Source organism: Tenrec ecaudatus, chromosome 6 (assembly GCF_050624435.1).
Source record: "Tenrec ecaudatus isolate mTenEca1 chromosome 6, mTenEca1.hap1, whole genome shotgun sequence".
NCBI lineage: Eukaryota > Metazoa > Chordata > Mammalia > Afrosoricida > Tenrecidae > Tenrec > Tenrec ecaudatus.
This window is the reverse complement of record NC_134535.1, coordinates 30,238,623-30,260,472: the sequence shown is the minus strand read 5'-3', so window position 1 is coordinate 30,260,472 and position 21,850 is coordinate 30,238,623. Positions and strand designations below refer to the sequence as shown.

The following is a 21,850-nucleotide window of genomic DNA, read 5'->3' as shown; positions in this document are numbered from 1 at the left end:
TCCCTTGACAGATGTTTATGGGGGGAGGAGGGACTGGGGGCGGGCTTCAAAAAATTTGTGCAAAAATGGAATTTAAAAAAATGGAATTTCCCCACCGCTTTTTTGATGCTCCTTTGTCCATTTAAGTAAATCTACAAATAAGGAACAGATACATTTACCATTTTCCTGGTTTATTGTGGACACCATTCAGGGTTTTGCTAATCCCCGTGATTGCATTCTTTTTGCAACAAATGATAGTAGCTCAGGACAGTGAGGACAGCACTGAGCACACGTTCTAGTACTGGTTTGTCCTTATGAACAAGTCCCGCCTTTCAGGAGATAATTAGATCACCTTGAAGTTCTTGGAAAATACAGCTGGTTTGAGTCATGGGGACAGGGGTGCAATGGCTTCCTCCACATGACTCTTCAAGCTACAGTCATTGTAACTCCCAATAAATCACTGGGTGGGAGCCTCTGTTTTGGGGATATTCCCTCGTTTCCTGATGGGTCTGGGCAAGAGAAGGTAGGGGTAGATGCTGACAGGGTTGTTCCATGCATTCGTGAGTGACTGTTAACTGGACTCTTGGTGTTTGTAAAAACTTGGATCCTCACGGGGGATTGATCGGTTTTGCTATTGCGCTGAGTGTACAATGAACCACCTCGAGAGCAGGAAGTGAGGATATAATTACCATCGAGACAAAAGTAGCCCAAAGTGGAATGAGTCCTTCGGACCCTAAGATTCTCTGTGCATCAAATCTCCTTCATCCCGGGACAGAAAGCGGTGACAGCAGAAAATGGTAGGGGAGTTGCACCTTCCAGCAGAACTCAGAGCCAAAGCCCGAGACAGCATCTGTGGGTTCCAGGCCACAGAGCCAGGTAGTGCCCACCGGAGGATCATTTGTGAAGCAGGACAGAGGCCAAGGGGCCACAGGCTGAGGGCCAGGATACCAGAAAGAGGCCTCACTGAAGATGAGGCTAAGAAGAGGCAGTCCAGAGCAAAGGACTCACCTTTGGGATCCTGAATTGTAACTTGCTAACTAAACCCATAATCATGAGTCCGGTGTGTGAGTTCTGTCTGGCCGTAGCCATGGATGATCAACTCTGGCAGAGACACAGAGTGCCTGCAGATGGGCAATTGGTGTCGGTGTGGTGAGAAAGGTGGAGGCAAGTCTCCCCTTTGCTTCATAGGAATCAGTCTAAGGCTGGTGCTCATGGTGAGTCCCCACCCTCTCCCACTTGTCAAGTCAGAGGAGGTCAGACACCACCCTCCTGCTTTTGTTATACTCACACCACCTAGTAGTCCTCTGATTGTGAGCAAGTGGCTTCCCCTTGCTTACCTTTAAATTATGGATAGCCACTCCTCGGGTAAGACTGCATGAGAAATATGCTACACAGTTGGCACCAGCCCAGTGCAATATGAGTGATACACATTGAATAAATCGCCGCCATCTTAATTTACCCTCGCCTGGAAACAAGGTCAAATGAACCATTTGTCCATTGACCCTTCGTAGTTCCCTTCCTTGGTGGCTTTTTGCCCGTCCAAATGTTTGCTAGGAGTCCAGATGGCATAGTGGCTTGCTAATCACAAGATTGGAGACCCCCCGACTACTCTCCAGGGGAAAGAGGGGGTTTGGGCACCAGTAAAGGTCTACAGGTGCAGAAACCCACAGTGCCATTTCTACTCTCTCCTGCAGGATGGCATGAGTCAGAATCAGCTCAATGGTAATGAGTTTGGAGTTTGGGGGAGATGTTTGTTAATTCTTCCAAAGACGATTGGATAGGTAGGGTCTAACTAAGATTTTAAACCACGTTTCAAAAATTAAACTCTGATTTTGAGATCATTGTAAATTCCCATGCAATTAAAAGGAGTAATGCAGAGAAATCCCATATAACCTTCATTTAATTTAGTTTCCCCCAATTGTTCAAAAAACAGAGAAACAACAGCAAACTCATGGCCAGCTCATGTGTGATCGAGTAGAATTACTCCACAGAGTTCTCTTGACTTTGATCTTTACAAAAGAGCGTGCCGGGTTTTGATTGTTTCTTTGTTTTTCCTACCACAGGGTAGGTGGATTTGAACCATCAACCTTTAGACTAGTAACAAAGTTCAAACCATTTGTATTACCTAGGGATTGATGACATCTTGTAAAAATAGAATAAAACATCACCACTTTGTCCTCTTACAGCACCCCATCCCTAACCCTTGTTGACTACTAATCTTTTTCCATGTCTCTAATTGTTTATATTTCAAGAATGTAACATAAAAGAATTCATATATTCGTATAGTAGATAACCATTGGGGATTGGATTGTTTTTCCCATACAACATAATTCCTTGGTGAACCATTAAGCTATTATTTTGATGAAGCTAACAATTTTATTAATGTTGCCACATTGTATGTTGGTACCCAAATTACCATTAGCAGTAGCTGAAAGTGCTGGATACCATGCCTAGCACACAGGAAATGTTCAGTGACACTCAGGGGGCCCATTCCCACCCCATCTGTGCCTACTCTGCCTACTCCTGTTCTTCCCTCCCTCCCTCTGTTCCCTTGCCCTTTCCTCCCTGCAGCCCCTTTCTTGTATTAGCTGGCAATGGCCGATAGCTGAGGGTAGAAATGTTAAAAGGGTGAAATGAAATCATTGATGTGAACAGTGTTTGTAAATCATGGCACTCATCTGATTTCTTAAGATATAAGAAATGACAACGATGCTGGACGTCTTAGAAACTGGTTTGGGGCTGCTTGCGGCGCATGCGGAGGCGCATGGAGACATCAGTGTGAGCAGTGTTTCTTTCCACTGTGTGCAGGTCGGCTCTGCCCTCTGCTTTGCAGGTTGCAGTGAGAGCTGCTAACTAGCAAAGCCCTCCCTGCTTTGATTTAGCCAACAAAGCCCCCGGAACAAAATACAAACTTCACTTCATGTTTGTCATAAAGACTAAGCTCTGAAAAAAAAAAAAGGGAGGGGAGAGGCTGCTTCTAGTGGCCAGAAGTTAAACCCAGTGAGCTCCTTCATTGGGGGTGGGGTAAGCATCAAGATACGTCAATTATTGCTAGAACTCTGGAGTTTTCATTTATGCAACACAGGTAAAAACCCCAGAGGCTGAACTGGCCAAGCCCAAGTATAGCAGACCCACTTACTGCATTTCTTCCTGTCCCTGTGTGGAGTTTCATAGCCCTGACCGCTAGGTGGGGATAAACCCTTGGTCTGACGGACTTGCTTCTGTTCATAAATACAACGAGGGGAGAACATTTGTGCCAGGATATGAGTACATTAATGAGGATAGGGGAACTGTGCTGTGATAACAAACAAACCTCGTGTGGAAATAAAGGTTTGTTTCTTTCCCGCGCAACGTCAGTCGAGGGGTATAAGCAGCTCCCCTTCCATATGTAGTAGGTATGTTGTCTGAACTGCAGGGGATGAGAGGAATAGGGAATTTCACGGGATGTTTTTAAGTAGGGTGACTTTATAGCGTGAATAAATTATGCTTGTCGATTAATACACTCTCCCCCCCCCCTCCCAAAAGGGCCCTGGGAGCATAGTGTGTTGTCTGTGGGCTGCTAACCAGGAGGTCAGCAATCTGGAACCCCCAGCTGCTCCCTGAGAGAAAGATGAGGCTTTGTGCTCCTGTAAGGACAGACAGCTTCAGAAGCCCATGGGCAGCTCTCCCCTGCTTGGCCAGGTCGTTATGAGTCAGAATCAACTTGACAGTGAGCTTGGTTTAGGTTCTTTTCTCCCAAGAGCCCCCATTCGGACGATGCATTAAGGTGGCCCTCTTTAAAAGCCCAGCGCTTTTCATTATTTCTGCCTATTTCCTTTTAGTCTGACCTGAGCTTGCAAAATGTGTCCAAAGTTGAAGAGACGTGCACGCGCACGCGCACGTGAGTCTAAAACAATCTGAAGCGCTGCCTCGTCCTGTGCCATCCACGTGGTTGTTCTTGTTTGAGCCCATCGTTGCAGCCACTGTGTCCAGCCATCTTGCTGAAGGTCTTCCTCTCTTTTACTGCAGGAGGTCTGGCCACTCTGGCAAGGCTCAGTTTACATACTTTGGACGTGTGGTCAGGAGAGATCGTCCGTAGAGAAGGTCATCACGTGTGGTAAAGCCGTGGGGCAGCGAAAAAGCGGAAGACCTGCCACAAGATGGGTGCGCACAGTGGCAGGGAAGCCGCGACTTGAGAAATGCATTTTGGAGATAAAGGAGAACGCCACAGCTAAGGAAGCTGGATAATGCAAGTCAGGCGCTCCTCTTAGATCAGTGGTTCTCCACCTGCCTCATGCCGCGACCCTTTCATACAGTTCCTCATGTTGGGGTGACCCTCCAACCGTAAACTTATTTTCGTTGCTGCTTCATCACTCTAAGTGTCCTACTGTTATGAATCGGGAGATCTCTGTGAAAGGGTGGTTGAACCCCCAAAGGGGTCATGACCCACAGGTTGAGAACCACTGTCAGATTCTCCAGAAGAAACAAGCTCCATCAATCCTTTGACTTTAACCCAGTGAGAGGAAGTTGAGATTTCCATGCTGTAAGAGTCCACTTATGAGGGTGGGTATTCCCCCCACCCCCACAAACACACACACACACACACACACACACACACAAACACACAGTGGAATTGCACTGGATACAGTGGACCTTTCGTCCTATGCATTCTTCCCAGGAGGCAAGCATCCAGAAGCTCTCTCTGAATTATGGCGTGCACTGGCATCAGTTGGGAAGCTTCTCTCTGAGGACAGTGAAGTGTTTTGTGAAGGCAGTTTCACTTGAACCTGGGTTTTTGTTTGTTTGCTTGTTTTTGATGGCAGATTTAAGAGACCAGCGTGCGACTGTGAGATTTTGTTTCCTGCTTAGGGTAAAAGGCCACAGGAACTGTTGTGATGTTGAACACAGCTTACACAGACAGCACTATGGGAAGAACTCAAGTGTACAAGTGGTTTTCTCTTTCACAAAAGGTGAAGTGTTGATGGATGAAAAGCTCATTCTGGATGTCTGTCAGCTTCCTGAACAGACGGAAAGGTTGTCTCCTGTGCATTTGGAGTTCCTTCCACCAGGTCACTCTGTGAATCAAGCTTTTTATTGAGGGTTCTGAAAAGATTGAGTAACAGTGTGTGACAAAAAAGGACTGGGGCGGGGGGGGGGGGGGGGAAGGCCTGATTCGTGGCAGACGGGGAACTGGTTTTGCCACCATGATAATGCACCTGCTCACACAGCCATCTCAGTGTGCCAGTTTTTGACAAAAACCAACATGCCTCTCTTGTCCCATGCACCTTACTCACCCGATCTCTGTGTGCAACTTCCTTTTGTTCTTTGAATGAAGAGGCACACGAAAGGACAGCGCTTTAATGATGTAGTAGAGGTGAAGAAAGAAATGAGGGAGGTACTGTCAGCCACACGAACAAAAGTTTTTTTTCCCCCAAGAATGGAATAGCAGGTTTAACAAATGTATTGTTTGTAATGGCGATTACTTTAAAGGTGATAAAGTGGTTTTGTTAAAAAAAATTAAACACATAGCTTTGGGGAGGAGGAAAATTCCCCTTTTGTTGTTGTTGTCTTTTTTTTAGTACCCCCTCATATGCTGTTTGAAACCTCTTAGTTTGTGGTAAATGTGCGACTGCCGTTAAAGGAAATGTACATGCATATTCTGAAGTCAACATGTAACTTCAGATGAACGTTTCTAGTTGCAGTTACAGGAGGTATTAAGAGCTATCTCCGTATCTACATCTCTTTCTATACACTAAGAAAAATAATAACACTGTTATTTCACAGCAAGAAAAAAAAAAGTAAATATATAATTACCGTATATACTCATGAATAAGCTGTTTTTCAACACATTTAAAAATCATTTTATTGGGGGCTCATACAATTCTTATCCCAATCCATACATTCGTCCATTGTGTAAAGCACATTTGTGCATTTGTTGCCCTCATCATTCTCAAAACATTTGCTTTCAACTTGAGCCCTTGGTATCAGCCCCTCATTTTTTCCCTCCCTCCTGGCCCCCTCCTTCATGAATCTTTGATAATTTAAAAATTATTATTATTTTTCATGTCTTAACACTGTCCAATGTTTCCCTTCACCCACTTTTCTGTTGTCCGTCCCCCAGTGAGGGGATTATATGTAGATCATTGTGATCGGTTCCCCCTTTCTACCACACATTCCCTCCACCCTCCTGGTATCACCACTCTCACCACTGGTCCTGAGGGGTTCATCTGTCCTGGATTCTCTGTGTTTCCAGTTCCTATCTGTACCAGTGTACATGCTCTGGTCTAGCCAGATTTGTAAGGTAGAATTGGGGTCATGATATTGAGGGAGGGGAACATTAAATAACTAGAGGAAAGTTATATGTTTCATCATTGCTACCCTGCACCCCTGACTGGCTTGTCTCTTCCCCGTGACCTTTCTGTAAGGGGATATCCAGTAGCCTACAGATGACTTTGGGTCCCCACTCTTCACTTCAGCACATTTTTAATGCAGTTTTTGTGGTTAAAATTAGGTGCCTAGACTGATAGTTGGGTTGGCTTATACTCGAGTATATATGGTATTAGGAGCCAAACACTGTTCTTTTCAGAAAGAATGATTCACCTAACACTTTGAGGTAGGTACCTACTAGTATCTGTATTTTTGCCAATAAGGAAATTGGATTGTAGAGACTTCTAAGCATTTTTCCCAGGCAGAGCTAAGGCCAACCAGGTCCACAGAGCACTTTCCTAAGCTGTGGCACTGCCTCTACCCTGGGCCCCAACTACCTGTCCTCCGAACTGCAAGCCTGTGGCTCTCTATAAACGCATCTGCTCTGAGAGACCCCTGAGACCATGTCTATGCGCCTTGAATCCTTGAGCCTCCCATCGGCTAGGTAGCATTCTAACATTTAGGCTGCTCCGACCTCAGCTTTCAGAAACTTGATAGAAGATTTTAAGGATCCCATAGGGAATTCCTCCAGCAAAGCTAGGCTACAGGTGAAATTATTGAGTTCCTTCATATTTCCAGTTTCTAGGGAGATGGTATGTGAAGAGATATGATTCCTGGATCTATTTCATATGTATCTCTAATCTCCAGTTCTCCACCCCCTTCTCCCGGGGAATGATCCCGAGGGTAATTGAAGGGAGTGAGTAATAGAAGGGCTGCTGAAAGGTATGATTAAACTTGGTTGACACGACCCAGAAAAGAAGCATCTGGAATATTCTGGTATAAGATTTCTTATTAGTCATTACTTTACATCTCCCGTTAGTCGGTCTGTATTGGCCTTGTGAAATATACATGTTACATATTTTGTTACCATGTTACCATTTTCTCATCAGTTCTGTTGTTGACCATTCATTTGAATACCCTGCACTGAGTCACCCAGGCAGCTCCTTCCAAACAGAATTTATCCGTGTAGCTCTTAGAATATGTTGCCCAGTGGTCCTCAACTCTCAGCCCACTCTAGGAAACGTCCTTGGTTGAAAGACAGGGCCCCTTCCTGGGGAAGCCTATATTCAATTCAGATTAAGAAATGGATCTTGGTGGCAATTGTACAATACTGCTTTGTGTGATTAAACTATGAAATGGTATGATGTCTGGATTAGCTCCTAATAAAATGATTTGGAGAAAAATCAAGAAGAAATAGAAGCAAAGACCCAGCCCCCTCTGCTCACAGTGCTGAACAACTCTGAAAAGCCATCTCAACTTCCATGTTCTTTGTGAGTTGCCTATGTCCTTTGTTGTGATTGTATTGTTTCCTAACTCTTCTCATTGCATAGCCTTATCTGAAGGTTATTTATTCCCTAATAAGCTTCCCCACAGCTGTTGATCTCAATCATATTCCCTAATAAATTTCCTGTAAGCTAGTTCCATCGCAGTCTCCTCTCCAGGAACCTAACCTGCAATCATAGAGTAAAAGATAATGAAGATCTGTAACTGTTGGCGAATGCATACAAAGCACCCAACTCGTCATCTTGTTTCTGCTTCTTTTTTTTTTTAATTAAGAGTTATAAAGCCACTAGAAACTATTTTTTTCTGGCATAAAATTGACTTCCTAATGTAGAAGTAAGGTAAACACACACACACACACACACACACACACAATCACCCACTCCTGACTAAAAGCCATTATGCAATGTGACCTATAATTCAATCACATTTTCTTCTGATCTCCATACAGCAGTGCATTTGCCAAGTAACTCAATTCCATAAAGCAGAACACCCCACCCACCACACATATCATCAGATCCTTAAGAAACATTGTCTATTTTGTCTCCTTTTCCCAGATTACAAGAGGTTGAGGACTTAACAAAGCTTTAAAGTCATTATCTGAAAGTGAAGGCAATGATTTAAAATGAAAATATAACAATAGATAGGTATTCTATCAGATTTAATATACTCGATAACTTCACAAGAGAATGAAGAATAGTTTTGCAGCCCATTGAATGTGGGCACTTCTTCTAAATCCCAGAGAGACCCTCTAGGACAGAGTAGAACTGCCCCTTGTGGGTTTCTAACTTTTTACAAGGGTAGAGAGCCTCATCTGTCTCCCATAGAGCAGCTGGTGGTCGGCAGCCCACCTGCTGAGCTCGTGTTAGCGACCCACCATGGAACGCACCCAGCCACCGAGAGTCGGCAGTGCGTCTGAGTTTTGTTTGGTGTTTCCAGTTAGATCCCCTAGCCAAGAAACTTGTGTCTCTTACTGTCCACTCACTCCTGCCCCACTCCTGGCCCCACCCCCCACAATCTCTGCTTATAAGCATTGAACTTCTGTTCATGGGCTTGCACCCAGCCTTCCTGCCCTATGCACTTCTTTGTTGGTTCTGTAACTCATGCTTTCTATTCTGCTTAAAGTTTTTGATATTTAATGCTTTATCCAGATTGCCTCCATGTATTAGTTCCTTTTAAGTTGAAACTTTCTATCTTGGAGAGAGAACAGCTGCTCTTTCCATAAAATAGGATGTCAGGTCGGAAAGGCTCTTTTCTTTGGGAGCCTGGACATAAGGATCCCTTTTCTGTCTGTCTTGTTATATTTTCGATATTGTTAGATGCCATTGAGTCCGGTCCAATGCATGGCAACCTCGTGTCACAGAACAAAGTGTCACATTGCCCAGTCCTGCTCTTTCCTCCCAGCCAGGGCTTTGATGAAGTCCATGGTTGCAGCCATTGTGGTTTTTGGACAGCCTTCTAATCTCGTGGGTTAGGTGTTGAGTTGCTAACTGCAAGGTTAGCAGTTTGAAACCACCAGCTGTTCTACTGGAGAAAGAGGTGGCTTTTTACTCCAGTAAGAGTTAGTTTCCAAAACCCACATGGGAAGCCCTCGCCTAAGCTCTTGGGTCTCTATAGCTAGGATCAGTTCAATGGCAGTGAGGTGAGGCTAATCCAGGGGGTTATCTCTTAACACCTTTTCCAACAATCATCTGTTATGATCCGCAGGGTTTCCTTGGCTGCTTGTCGGAAGTAGCTTGCCAAGTCCTTCTCGTTCCTTAAGTAGTTCCTTTAAAAATACATAATCCCGTCTGCCACTGGTCTTCAAGATATGCTTCCTCATTGAGATAGTTAAGGTTTACTGTGCCAACCTGGCCGATAAACACAGGTGGGGTTAATTGAAGGAGGGAGAGATAAATGGCTCTGTGAGTCTCACCTTTCTAGTTCTCGGGTCTCTTGCTCTCTGATGGTCGGAACAGGGTGCAGCTGCCTTAGCTGGTTCCTTGCTTCACCTGGAAAGGCTCACTTCCTGCAAGACCTCCCCAAGGAGAAGCCGCATGGACCTACCCCAATGCGGCACTGGGTGTTGGAGCAGCCGTGTGGAGAACCCTGCCAGCGCTGAGATGATTACAAGCTCACTGCAGTCGACGTCATTGCGTGTGTTTTGTGAGATTGAGGAGGATTTTGTAGATCAGTGTCGGACATACAGGCTAATGTTGGACTTAAGGGCTTGCTTGGGCAGCACTGGGTTGGGATGTTTTCTTAATGTACACTTTGCCTTTATATAAAACTCTCCTATACATATGAGTTTCTGTGGATTAGTTTCTCTAATGTACCCCAACTGACACACTCAGGATCTGGGCTGCACTGTGGAAGGCATGGGAGGGTGTGCAGGATGGAAACCAGGGAGAAGGAGGAGGGTAGATGAAGGCACAAATGAGCCCAAAGACATATACTGACTGAGCATTGTCTTACTTTTACAACACAGGTGTGGCACTAAACTACAAACAACACAAAAGTTGATTCATAAGCATCCATCCCACTGAATAGCATCTCCCTCAATTTCCCTCCTCTCACGGAGGTGCTACTCATGTATTCCAACCAGGCAGCTAATGTGCAAAACATTTTTGACTTCCACTTAGATAAGCAAAGGGAGGTCGGGCCCTCTTGGGATATTGCATTTTGTTGGACCGAAATGGTTTTTCAGTGCATGTGCCATTGAGTGACCGACTAGCCAGAAGGGTCTTTTATGCAAACCTGTGAAGTCTGCTCAAGAGCCCACGGAAAACCCACGCACAGCCAGAGGTCCGTCTTTAAACTGTGACCGTGACAATATCCGTGAGGAGGATGTCGGTTTAAGAAAAATCTGTCCTTCTGTTCTTAGACAATGTAACATCTGAAGTACCTCGCGTTCTCTCTTGCATCCCATGTGGAATTCCCAATGGTTTTTTGTTCTGGGAAAAATGTCCCTTATAAAATATTATTTCTTTGACATTTTAAGTTTCAAAGATTTCCACTATCTCACTAAATAACCGTTTTATTTCATATTGGGATTTTAAAAAGCATTTCTGCTACACGTAAAGTTTTCTAACACAAAAAGTTTAAGAGTGATGAAAAGATAGTCATATTCTGGGCAAAGTGTGAAATCCCCTGTGGTGTGGAACTCTTGCTCCTTTCACCTTCCACCGAGTTGGGTGCTGTTTCTATTACGGAATCATATCTGTTCTCTCTAGTCTGAGATTCCCTTCATCATATGAAGTACGGTGAAACCAAATATATCTAGTCCCGTCATCTGCAACCTCTACTAGATGGGTCGCCAGTCATTCATGATATTGCTTCTTAAATGAGGGAGTCTCATATTATCCTTTGAACCTTTGAAATTGTGTCTGTCCTCAGCTCCTCCTCCCCAAAAGAAATATAAAACAAAAGTGAACACATCATTTACTTCAAAGACTCGGATGACATAGTAAGAAGAAACAGATAACAAGGTTGAAAAATGTACTTATGTGAATGCTGAGTAAAAACAGCTTTCCTACCTTGAAAGTGTTGAAGTTGTGTGTGTGTGTGTGTGTGTGTGTGTGTTTCATCTTTTCATGGCTTATTCTCTCTGTGTTATAAGGTTCTTGAAACAAGGTAGAGTTAAATCAATTCAAATCACAAAACTCAATGGTTTGAATTCCTACTTTCCAATTAAGAGAGCAGGTAGACCTAATTGAATGATGGCAGCCTTACTTCCTCCCTTTTTGCTTTTCGTGGTCACTTCAAGGCTAAACACCAACTGAGAGTGGCCTGAGAGACAGGGGGTCCAGCAGAGGACCCAAACTAGTTGCTCAACAAAGACTCCCTGGGATGAGAAAGATCATGTTGCTGTTTTTAGGTGCCGTAGAATTGGTTCTCACTCACAGTGACCCCATGTACAACAGAAGAAAACACTGCCCAGTCCTGCATCATCCTCTCAATTGTTATGTCTTAGCTCTTCACTGCAGCCACCGTGTCAGTTCATCTTGTTGAGGGGCTGCCTCTTTTGCTCTGACTCTCCACTCACCAAGCATGATGTCCTTTTCCAGGGACTGGTCTGTCCTGATAACATGTCCAAAGTACATGAGACAAAGTCTTGCCATCCTTGTTTTTTAAGGAGAATTCTGGTTGTACTTCTTTCAAGAGAGATTTGCTTGTCTTTTGGCAGTTCATGGCACCCTCAATATTCTCTGCCAGCACTGTAATTCAAATGTATCCATTTTTTTCAGTCTTCCTTATTTAATGTCCAACTTTCACATGCATATGAGGCACTTGAAAATGCCATGCCTTCAGTCAGGTGCATTTTAGTAACATCCTTGCTTTCCAACACGTTAAGGAGTTCCGGTGCAGCAGATTTATCCAATGAAATATACTGCTGGGTCTCTTGACTGCTGCTTCCATGAGCACTGATTGTGGATCCAAAAGGTGAAATCCTTGACAGCTTCAGTCTTTTCTCCTTTTCTCATGATGCGACTATTGATCCAATTGTGAGGATTTTCATCTTCGTTACATTGCATTGTAATCCATAATGAAGCCTGCAATCCTTTATCTTCACCAGTAAGTGCTTCAAGTCTTCCTCACTTTCAGCAAGCAAGGTTGTCTTATCAGCACATTGAAGTTATTAATAAGCCTTCCTCCAATTCCGATGCTGAGCTTTCATATAGTCCAGCTTCTCTGATTATTTGCTTATCATACAGATTGAATAACTAGGGTGAGACAATACAACCCTGATGCACACCTTTCCTGATTTCAAACCATGTAGTATTCCTTGTTCTGTTTGCACAACTCCCTCTTGATCAAAGTATAAACTCCACATGAGCATAATGGAGTGTTCTGGAATTCTTATTCTTCTTAAGGTCACCCATAGTTTGTTATGATGGATACAAACAAACAAAGTCTAATGTCTTTGCATAGTCAATAAAACACAAGATTATAGGTACTTTCAATTTGCCCTTAAACCAAACCGGGACAAAAGAACAGAAGTCAACATCTTTCATTAATATAGACTCTAGTTTTCATACAAACTCATAAAATGCAGCATTGGCAAATAACCATGAACTCTCCAAAGGCTTCCAAAGTTTTTCACAATGGAACCCATCACAAGGTTGGATACATAGCCCCCTCCCAGGGGGGTGAATAACAGAAAGGTGGGTGAAGGGAGACAATGGACGGTGTAAAATACAAAATAACAATAATAATATGTAATTGATCAAGGATTCACAAAGGTTGGGGAGGGAAATGCAGAAAAGAGGAGCTGATACCAATAGCTCAAGCAGAAAGAAATTATTTTGGAAATGTTGATGGCAACATATGTGCAAGTGTGCTTAATATTATTGAATGATGGATTGTTATAAGATTTGTGAAGGCCCCCAAATAAAAGGATTAATTTACAAAAGCACAAACCCAAAACTTTCTGCAGTAAGTTCAAATCCAGACCTGGATTTAATGAACCCTTTCAATGTGTTCCAACTCACTTAACTTCTCTTTACTTCCTCTTACCATTCAGACTTTTACACTTTATATTAAAAACAAAACAAAAACCTCACTGCCTTTGAGACACTGCTGACTCATAGCAACCCTACAGCACTGGGCAGAACTCCCCCTGTGAGTTTCTGAGACTACAGCTGTTCATGGGAGTAGAGAGCCCGTCTTCCTACTGACCTGGTCGATCACAGCCCAAAGCTTAACCACCAGGTCACCCAAGCTCCTTTACCGGTAGAAAAATCATCCCCATTTCTTTACTACTGCTCCTTATTGCATGGCCACGTGAACTGATTTATAGTCTGCTATCTGCCGAGCCATGCTTTTCTTGTCTTTCTACCAAATTTTCCTGGTTCCAGAAAGAACTAGAATTTCCTAGAAACTTCTCCTGGACAGTTTAGGCTTATAACGATGGAGTGGGTGGGGGTGGGGAAGAGCCAAAAAAACCCCAACCATCTCTAAGATTGGCCACCTTGTTTCTGTTGGATGAAGAAAAATGACAGCTCAATATAACTAAAAAGACTTGTCTTTCAAAGAAGAGACCAATAGACCTGTATTCATTATTACCGGTTGCCAGGGATGCAAAATTAAAAGTGTCGAGAGACTTTAACACCTACAGCATAATCGCTGAGAACCAAAAATAAAATAATCAAGTTTTTATAAATGTATGGACTAACTGGAAGCCTTAAGCATTGCTGGTGGAATTTTCAATGAACCAAACTCTTTAGAAAATTGTGTGTTAGATTAATTTAAAGATAATTATATACATATCTAATAATACAGGCCATTATAATTTTAGTTATATATTCAGCACAAATATTTACATGTTTGTGTTGAGTGCCATCGAGTCAGTTCAAACTCACAGAGACCCCCATGCACAACAAAATGAAACATGGATGCCCACCTTCCCCAGACGATCACTGAAGACAAACGTGTGCATAAGCAAATGTGGTGAAGAAAGCTGATAGTGCCCGGCTATCAAAAGATACAGCATCTGGGGGTCTTAAAGGCTTGAAGATAAATAAGTGGCTATCTAGCTCAGAAGCAACAAAGCCCACATGGAAGAAGCACACCAGCTGTGTGACCATGAGCTGTTGAAGGGATCAGGTATCAGGCATCATCAGAACAAAAAATCATATCACTGTAAATGTGGGTGAGTGCAGAGTGGAGACTCAAAGCCCATCAGTAGGCAACTGGACACCCCCTTACTGAAGGGTTGTGGGGAGGAGATGAGCCAGTCAGGGTTCAGGGTAACAACGATGAAACATAACTTTCCTCTAGTTCTTAAATGCTTCCTCCCCCATCACTATCATGATCCCAATTCTTCCTTACAAAACTGGCTAGACAAGAGGATATACATTGGTACAGATAGCAACTGGAAACACAGGGAATCCAGGACAGATGATCCATTTAGGACCAGTGGTGAGAGTGGCGATGCCTCGAGGGTGGAGGGAATGTGGGGTGGAAAGAGAGAACCAATTACAAGAATCTACATATGGCCTCCTCCCTGGGGGATGGACAGCAGAGAAGAGGGTGAGGGGAGACATCGGACAATGGAACATATGACAAAATAATAATAATTTATGAATTATGAAGGGTTCATGAGGGAACGGGGAGTGGGGAGGGAAGGGAAAAATGAGGAGTCTATATTAAGGGCTCAAGTAGAAGGCAAATATTTTGAGAATGATGATGGCAACAAATGTACTTATGTGCTTGACACAATGGATGTATGTATGGACTGTGATAAGAGTTGTATGAGCCCCCAATAAAATGATTAAAAACAAAAAACACTGCTCGGTCCTGCGCCACTCTCACAATCGTTCTTAGGCTTGAGCCCACTGTTGCAGCCACGGTGCCAATCCATGTCCTTGAGTGTCTTCCTCTTTTTTCCTGCACCTCCACTTTACCAAGAATGATGTCCTTCTCCGGCCTCTCCTGGCAGCGTGCCCAGAGTATGCCAGACGAGCTTTTGCCATCCTTGCCTTTCAGAAGCACTCAGGTTGTTCTTCTTCCAAGACAGACTTGGCCTTTTGGTAGTCTACGAGCTTTAAATACCCTTTGTCAGCACCATGATTCAAACCAGCCATTCCTGTCTTCTCTATTCAGTGGCCAACTTTCACATGCATATGTGGTGATGGAAAAGACCATGGTTTGGGTCGGGTGCACTGTAGACAGTACAACAACCAAAAAAAAATGTGCATGAGAATTTTTATTATAGCGTATTCACAGAAGAAAAATGGAAATCATTGATATGCCCACCAATGAGAAAATGAATAACTTCTGATCTGTTCGTATAATAGGAACTAGTTACATCGATAAAAATGAACACGCCATGGCCACATGTAACAGCATGTATAACTGTCATGGAAAAAAGAATACATGTTGTTTAGTCCTATTTACGTGCAGGGTATATGTGAGGGGGGGTTCAAAAATTTTATGAAAAAAATAGAACTGAAAGTAATGGAATTTTCCGACATTTTGAAGCACCCTCACATCTCTCTAACCTATTTGTAAAGAAACCAGAATGGGGGAGGTAGAGTTAGTGATTAGGCATGAGTACCAGGGAGAATTTTGAGGTTCAATGTTTTACCTGGGTGTTGGTTCATTTTGAAAAACGCCAATAATAATATCATGTTGCGTGATTATGGTTTTTCCACCTTCTCTTCCTGGTCTAAACGTTATACTTCAATCAAAAGCTGGCTTAAGAGAACTGTGTTCAGCTGGGGGAGAACACAGACTGCTGCACTGCGTAATGATAAAAGAATGACCGCAATTTGAAGCATAGTATGCCCCTGCGTTACAAATGCTCGCTTTCTGTTCATGCTTGCCCTTTAATGTGATGTAAAGTGGCCCTAGCTTTGAAATGATTGAACAAGCTCCCGCACAAAACAAATGATCACAAGCACCTTTGCTTGCTGCACATCCACGTTTTAAATCATATACTTAATGATAAATAAGAAGTGTATGCACTTGTTCTGACTGACCTATGAATTCAGTTGAAAGACCCATGTTAGAGATTGGTTTCATTCATAGCCTGGGAGCTCCCTCTATTTAACGTATTCACCATATGGTTCAAAAGGCCCGCTGTGTCTAGGAATGAGGGGCTGCTACTGCAGAGGTGGGTCCTGACATTGTCAGGTTATTGTGTCTCCCATGGAAAAACAAGGCCTAATAACAAGGACTAATAGTGACCACTATTTCTATGTTCCTTCTTGATCTGAAGTTTTCATTTGTGACCCCCATAAAATAAACTTAGCAAGTAATCTTCATCCTTTGACAAATGACCACTTTTTCAGGAGGTTCAATAATAAACGTCAGAGGCCAAGATGCTTTATTTGTGTCGAGTATATAAATCATGTCCCAAAGATAGCTAGCTCTAATATTAAGTAAAACTAATCTGGACACTTCCTTGTTCTCAAAGCTGTTCTTATCTTTAACAGGGGAAACATTTTCACAATAAAAGAGAGCTCAAAAGAGGACACATGGTTTCTTATTTTTGTTGTTTAGCTATAGGTATAATCAGCATTTGCTGATGAACAATTTTCATGTGTCCAATTTAGTGACACTTCACAGGTAAGGCAGGAAAAACACAACCACAAAAAACCTTGCTGCTCTCAAGTTGATTCCAGCTCATAGCTTCTCAGAACAACAGCACGATGCAGGAGCTACCATGATTTCCATTTTACAGAAAAGGAAATCCAGGTTAGAACACACGGAGAGTTACCCAGCACAGCTCACAGGTGATAGGTCTGTATAGGTCTGGATTTGAATCAGAAAATCTTACTTCAGAATGCATTCTGTTAATCTCTATGTGCTTCCCCATGAATTGATTCAAGGTGAGGTATCTCTTACATATTATTTATCATAAATAAAGGAAGCATAATTATCCCATTTAAGAAAGAATAAATAAACAAACAGGAAAACTCAGATGAGTGCACATTTGTGTGAGGATTGAAAAATAATATTAAAACCATTGGTTCGTTTAATGATAGAACTATTAGAATTACCAAAGGCCCCATGGAAGCTACTTATATTAGCTCTCAAAGAGCAGGTAATGCTGCCATTAAAGTGGAACAGTGATGCATATATAAACCATGTATATATATATATGCATATATGAACCTTAGATACATGGACAGACTTTGAGCTCACAGTTAACCCTGTGCCCTACCCTAAGAACAGTCTGATTCAACGCTGATTGATACTTACTCTCACGAAGGGATCCCTGAAAATATGGGTGTTATAGACAAGTGTGGGCAAGAGAGCAGATAGTGCCTGTCTATCAAGAGAAATAGTGTCTTGGGTCTTAGAAGCTGTCTTAAAACAAGCAGCCGTCCACATAAGGTATCAGCTAAGTCCACTAGCTTGAAAGAAGCACACCAGCCTGGAGTGTAAATAAGCCATGGATTGTAAATAATAAAGTCCAACATCAGAGGAGGATTGTATTAAAGCCTAAATTCTGAGTACCTAGTTAGCAAAGAGCTGTGGATGACATTGAAAGCCCCAAATCCATTTCCAGAGCAAATTAAGGTTAAGCCATGGAGACTGAGCCTCCACTCTATTCCCTTGGACCATTGGCCAGTGTTGGGCATAGTCTTGCTCTCGCACAGAGTGCACCAGAATGAGTTAGTGTAGATATAATCAGGTTAAATTTTAACATCATGTCTGCCCTTTGGGGTCACTTTTAATTTGTTTTAGCTTTTATTATTATTAGCTTTCTTTCTATTGAGGTTTTCTTGCAGAGAAATGGAGAACTAATAGTAAGGAGTACAAAAAATGAAGGGAATATTCCAAAGTTGATGGTGGTGAGGGTTACACAACTCTTTCATGTATACAAGCCATTGAATTGTATGGGTTTTAAGTTGTAATTGTATGGGTTTTAAGTTTCTTTAGAAATAAAAATACTATTAAAAGATGTTCCCCAGATTGATAACATGGATTACATCAAGCTTGAGCAAGGAAGCGAAACATTATTTTTTATATATTCACCCTTCTGTTGTTTGAAATTATTAAAAGTGCTGGAATTCTTTTTGGTTGCTTTTCTAAACCAAAAAAAAAAAGTAAAGCCTAAAGGTAACCCATCTAAGCTCCACTTTTGGATTTCATTATGCTTTCTCAAGAAGAAAATGAATGAGTAGTTCATTTAGTAACTTCATAAGAAATTAATAAAACTTGCCCTCTAATTTCTTACCAGGACTCGGGCCCACAGAATCTAATTCATTGTGGTTAATTTAAATGGTATTTGCTCATTCATCTTCCAAAGTATTTATTTAGACTGGAATGAAATGGTTCCCCCATTAACTTCTATTTCCTTTTAAATATTCCTGTGTTCGTCTTCCAGTCCTTCCTTCAATCGAATTGCCACTAAAGTTATCTTCGTTTTCTAGTTTTTAGCCTTCTCAGGATGACTTCTGCTAACTTGTCTTTGGTCATGGTAACTCGGTGTCTCTTGCAGACAGAGTGAACTCTAAACAGGACAGAATGAAGGAGATAAAGTTTTGCCAGCAGGTCAATCTGTTATAAAAGGAAGTGTATCATTAGTGTCAAGGCCAAAATTGCTGCATGTAGAAAGAACCATGTACAAGGATTATGTAAATGCAAAAAAGAAATCATAATTTCAAAAAGTGTTTTGCTATTTTATCTCACACTCATTCCTTGCTATTGAGTGGATGGTGACTCATAACAACCCTATAAGACAGAGCAGAACGGCTCAGTGAGTTTCCAGTACTATAGTGCTTTATGAGGGTGGAACGCTGCATCTCTCTCCTTTGGAACAGCTGGTAGTTTTGAACTGCTGACCATTTGGTTAGCAACCCAACCTGTAATCCACTATGCCACCAGAGTTTCTCTTCTGTTTGTAGCTTATAATAGGAGTCTTAATAGGATATAGAATAACATATGTGTCATCTCAGTAGTGTAGAGATATTAAGCGTTATGACTTCTCTGAAGCCCGAAACCACACCCACCGCCATCAAGCCAATTTCAACTCATAGCAACCCTGTGTAGGGCCTACTATAGAGAGAGACTATCAATTTATACAGCAACAGACAGCCTCATCTTTCTGTCACAGAGTGGCTGGTGGGTTTGAACCGCTGACCCATTGAGTTAATAGCCCTTGCTATTCCATAGCACCACCAGGGCTCCATGTGACTTGCCTTAAAACCCAAACCAAACTCATTGTCATTGAGTCGATGCCAACTCATAGCAACCCTATGTGGCGGGGTAGAACTGGCCGGGTGAGTTTCTGAGAGTTACGGGAGTAGAAAGCCCCTTGGTTTTGACCTGTGGGCCTTGCTGTTAGCAGCCCAACCAGTACCACCTTCATCACCAACGGGGTCATCATCATCTTCATCATTCTCATCATCATCAGTGGGGAGTTAATTGTCTTTTATAGAAAATGATAATGTGGGATTGTACTTCAGTCAGTGGTTTCAAACAATGCATTTTATAAGTAATTCCTGTGCTTTTCCCTAGGTTCCGTTTGATATCGCGATGCCAGCGATATTGAATCTTGAGAAGCTTTTTGACCTGGCAAATGGTTGTGTCATACCAGCAGGAAGTCTTTTCGATTGGATTGTGTCAATTATTTCCTGAACTTTTTTTATATGGTAACCTTTTAAAAGATTTCATTATTATTCTTTTTCTTGTCGTAGAAAAAGTGTTTTAGGAACTATCTTCAAATTCAATTATTTTATTTTTATTATTATTAAATATTTTTATTGGGGGCTCCTACACCTCTTATCACAAATCCATACGTTCATCCAGTGTGTCAGGCACATTTGCACAAATGTTGCCATCATCATTTTCAAAGCATTCTTTTCCCACTTGAGACCCTGCTATCAGCCCCCATTTCTTCCCTCTCCCTCCCCCTGTCCTCCCTCCCTCACAAACCCTTGATAAGTTATAGATTATAATTTTCATAGCTTACACTGTCCTCTGTTGACCCTCACCCACTTTTCTGTTGTTTGTCCCCCTGGGAGGAGGTTATAGGTTGATCCCTGTGATTGATTTGCCCTTTCTCCCGCACCCTCCCCTAATCCTCCTGGTATCTCTACTCTCATTGTTTTCTTAACAAGCTAAACTTACTTTTAAATACTAGCTTTGGGGGCATTTTAAAGTGTGTTTGAATTAAGTCACAATGCTGTTGCTTATTAAATCAGCCTTGCAGAATTGCTCATGCAGCAGTGTGTGTGGAAGTCTCCCATCCTCAGGGTACTTTATGTCTACTTGTCTTTAGATGTAGAGTCCTTCTATGGTTCATATATCAGGGGGGACAGTGCTTCTGGAATTTAATGAGCTGAGTCCAGGGATGCTGTGAAATATGTTACAGTGAAAAGGGAAGTCTTTCACATCCAAGAAGCATCCAGCCCAAATTATTAATAGTGCCCAGATGGAGGAACTTTGGTTTAAACCTCAGTATGTGGTTGGTTTCCCAACATGACTATGGAAGAAACCTGTTACAGTTTCAAAATCCCAACCCCATTGACATCAGATTGATTCAGACTCATAGCAACCCGGTAGGACATAGTAGGATGGCCCTCTGGGATGGATGTTTGCACCCATGTGTCACTCCAAAGCAGAGAGATGTAGCAGACAGCGTCTATACAGACTCAGCCTTCTTAACTCAGTCTACTTGAGGTCATGCTGGGGATAACGGCAAGCACATGGTAACTTGGGTGCAGAGAAAGCAATATACAGTAAGGAGGAAGTTATCACGACACGATTAAGACAAAAGAAGACACCGAGAGGAACACAAGAGGTAAAGGCAACAACAGTAAATACTATTAAATATGCAATCCAGCAGAAACAGTAATTGCAATGCTACACGAGTGGATCCATAGAGAGACACTCAAGCTGAACAGGTATGGGAAGGCCACTGGGATGACATCCATGAATGTATGTGGTTTGACAGAGAATATTTCCCTGTATGTTTGCATGTGATACAAATACCTCCCTGGTTACAGTAGCGCACACTGGGGACAGCGTTATGAAAACACCTTAGCTAGAACCCTACGCATTAAGGACATGGATGGCTGGGTTTGGAGGCTCAGGACCACAGTTTCCAGTAACCAAGGTGAACTAGCATCACATAGTTCCCAAAGACATCTGACTTCGATGAGTAGCAACCGGAGCCTAACAGCTTGACAGTGACCACGTCAGGTGCAGACCAGTCTTTACTCTGGAGCCAACAGCGTGAAGAGAATAAGCGGCACACGGGAGCAGTGTCAGGGACTGATGGAGCGTGGGCACATCAGCCTCCGGGAGGACAGGACCGCCCCGTCGGGATTTCTTAGATGTGTTCTTTGTGGAAGCAGATCACCAGGAAGAACTGCCCACCTTCTGCTAGTAGTGGAGCGTAAACCATCTGTGCCATGCCTGGACCATTCCTTACTGAGACAGAAAGAAAAGAAAAACCCTTATGCTGGTCCCTGTGTTTCCATTTGCTTCTGGTGCTCCCTAAGTCATGGCATGACCAAGGTAGAATTGTCCTGGAATCCTACATAGAAGAAGGGGATCTTGGTGAGATTTGGAATGATAAAAAAGACTCCGAGGGTTGGAAATTTGCTGGAAGGAAGATTGTATTAGGAGTACACAGATATAAAAAATGAAAATGAACATTGTGTATGTGCAGAGGACTTGCTTAGTATCTATCTGGAGTAGACAATCATGATTAAAAGTAAGATAGACTCGCAGAAAGCAAATGTTT

At 42.6% G+C, this 21,850-nt stretch overlaps 1 protein-coding gene across 1 annotated transcript in view; it reads left to right on the top strand.

Moving 5' to 3' along the window:
• Window positions 1–19,737, top strand: part of CFAP54 (cilia and flagella associated protein 54) — a 355,855-nt gene extending 336,118 nt beyond the window's left edge. Inside the window, exon 68 of the mRNA XM_075553212.1 lies at window positions 19,618–19,737. Within this exon, the coding sequence (XP_075409327.1) occupies window positions 19,618–19,737 (120 nt within the window). The remainder of the gene's footprint in view (window positions 1–19,617) is intronic.
• Window positions 19,738–21,850: the final 2,113 nt, after the last annotated feature.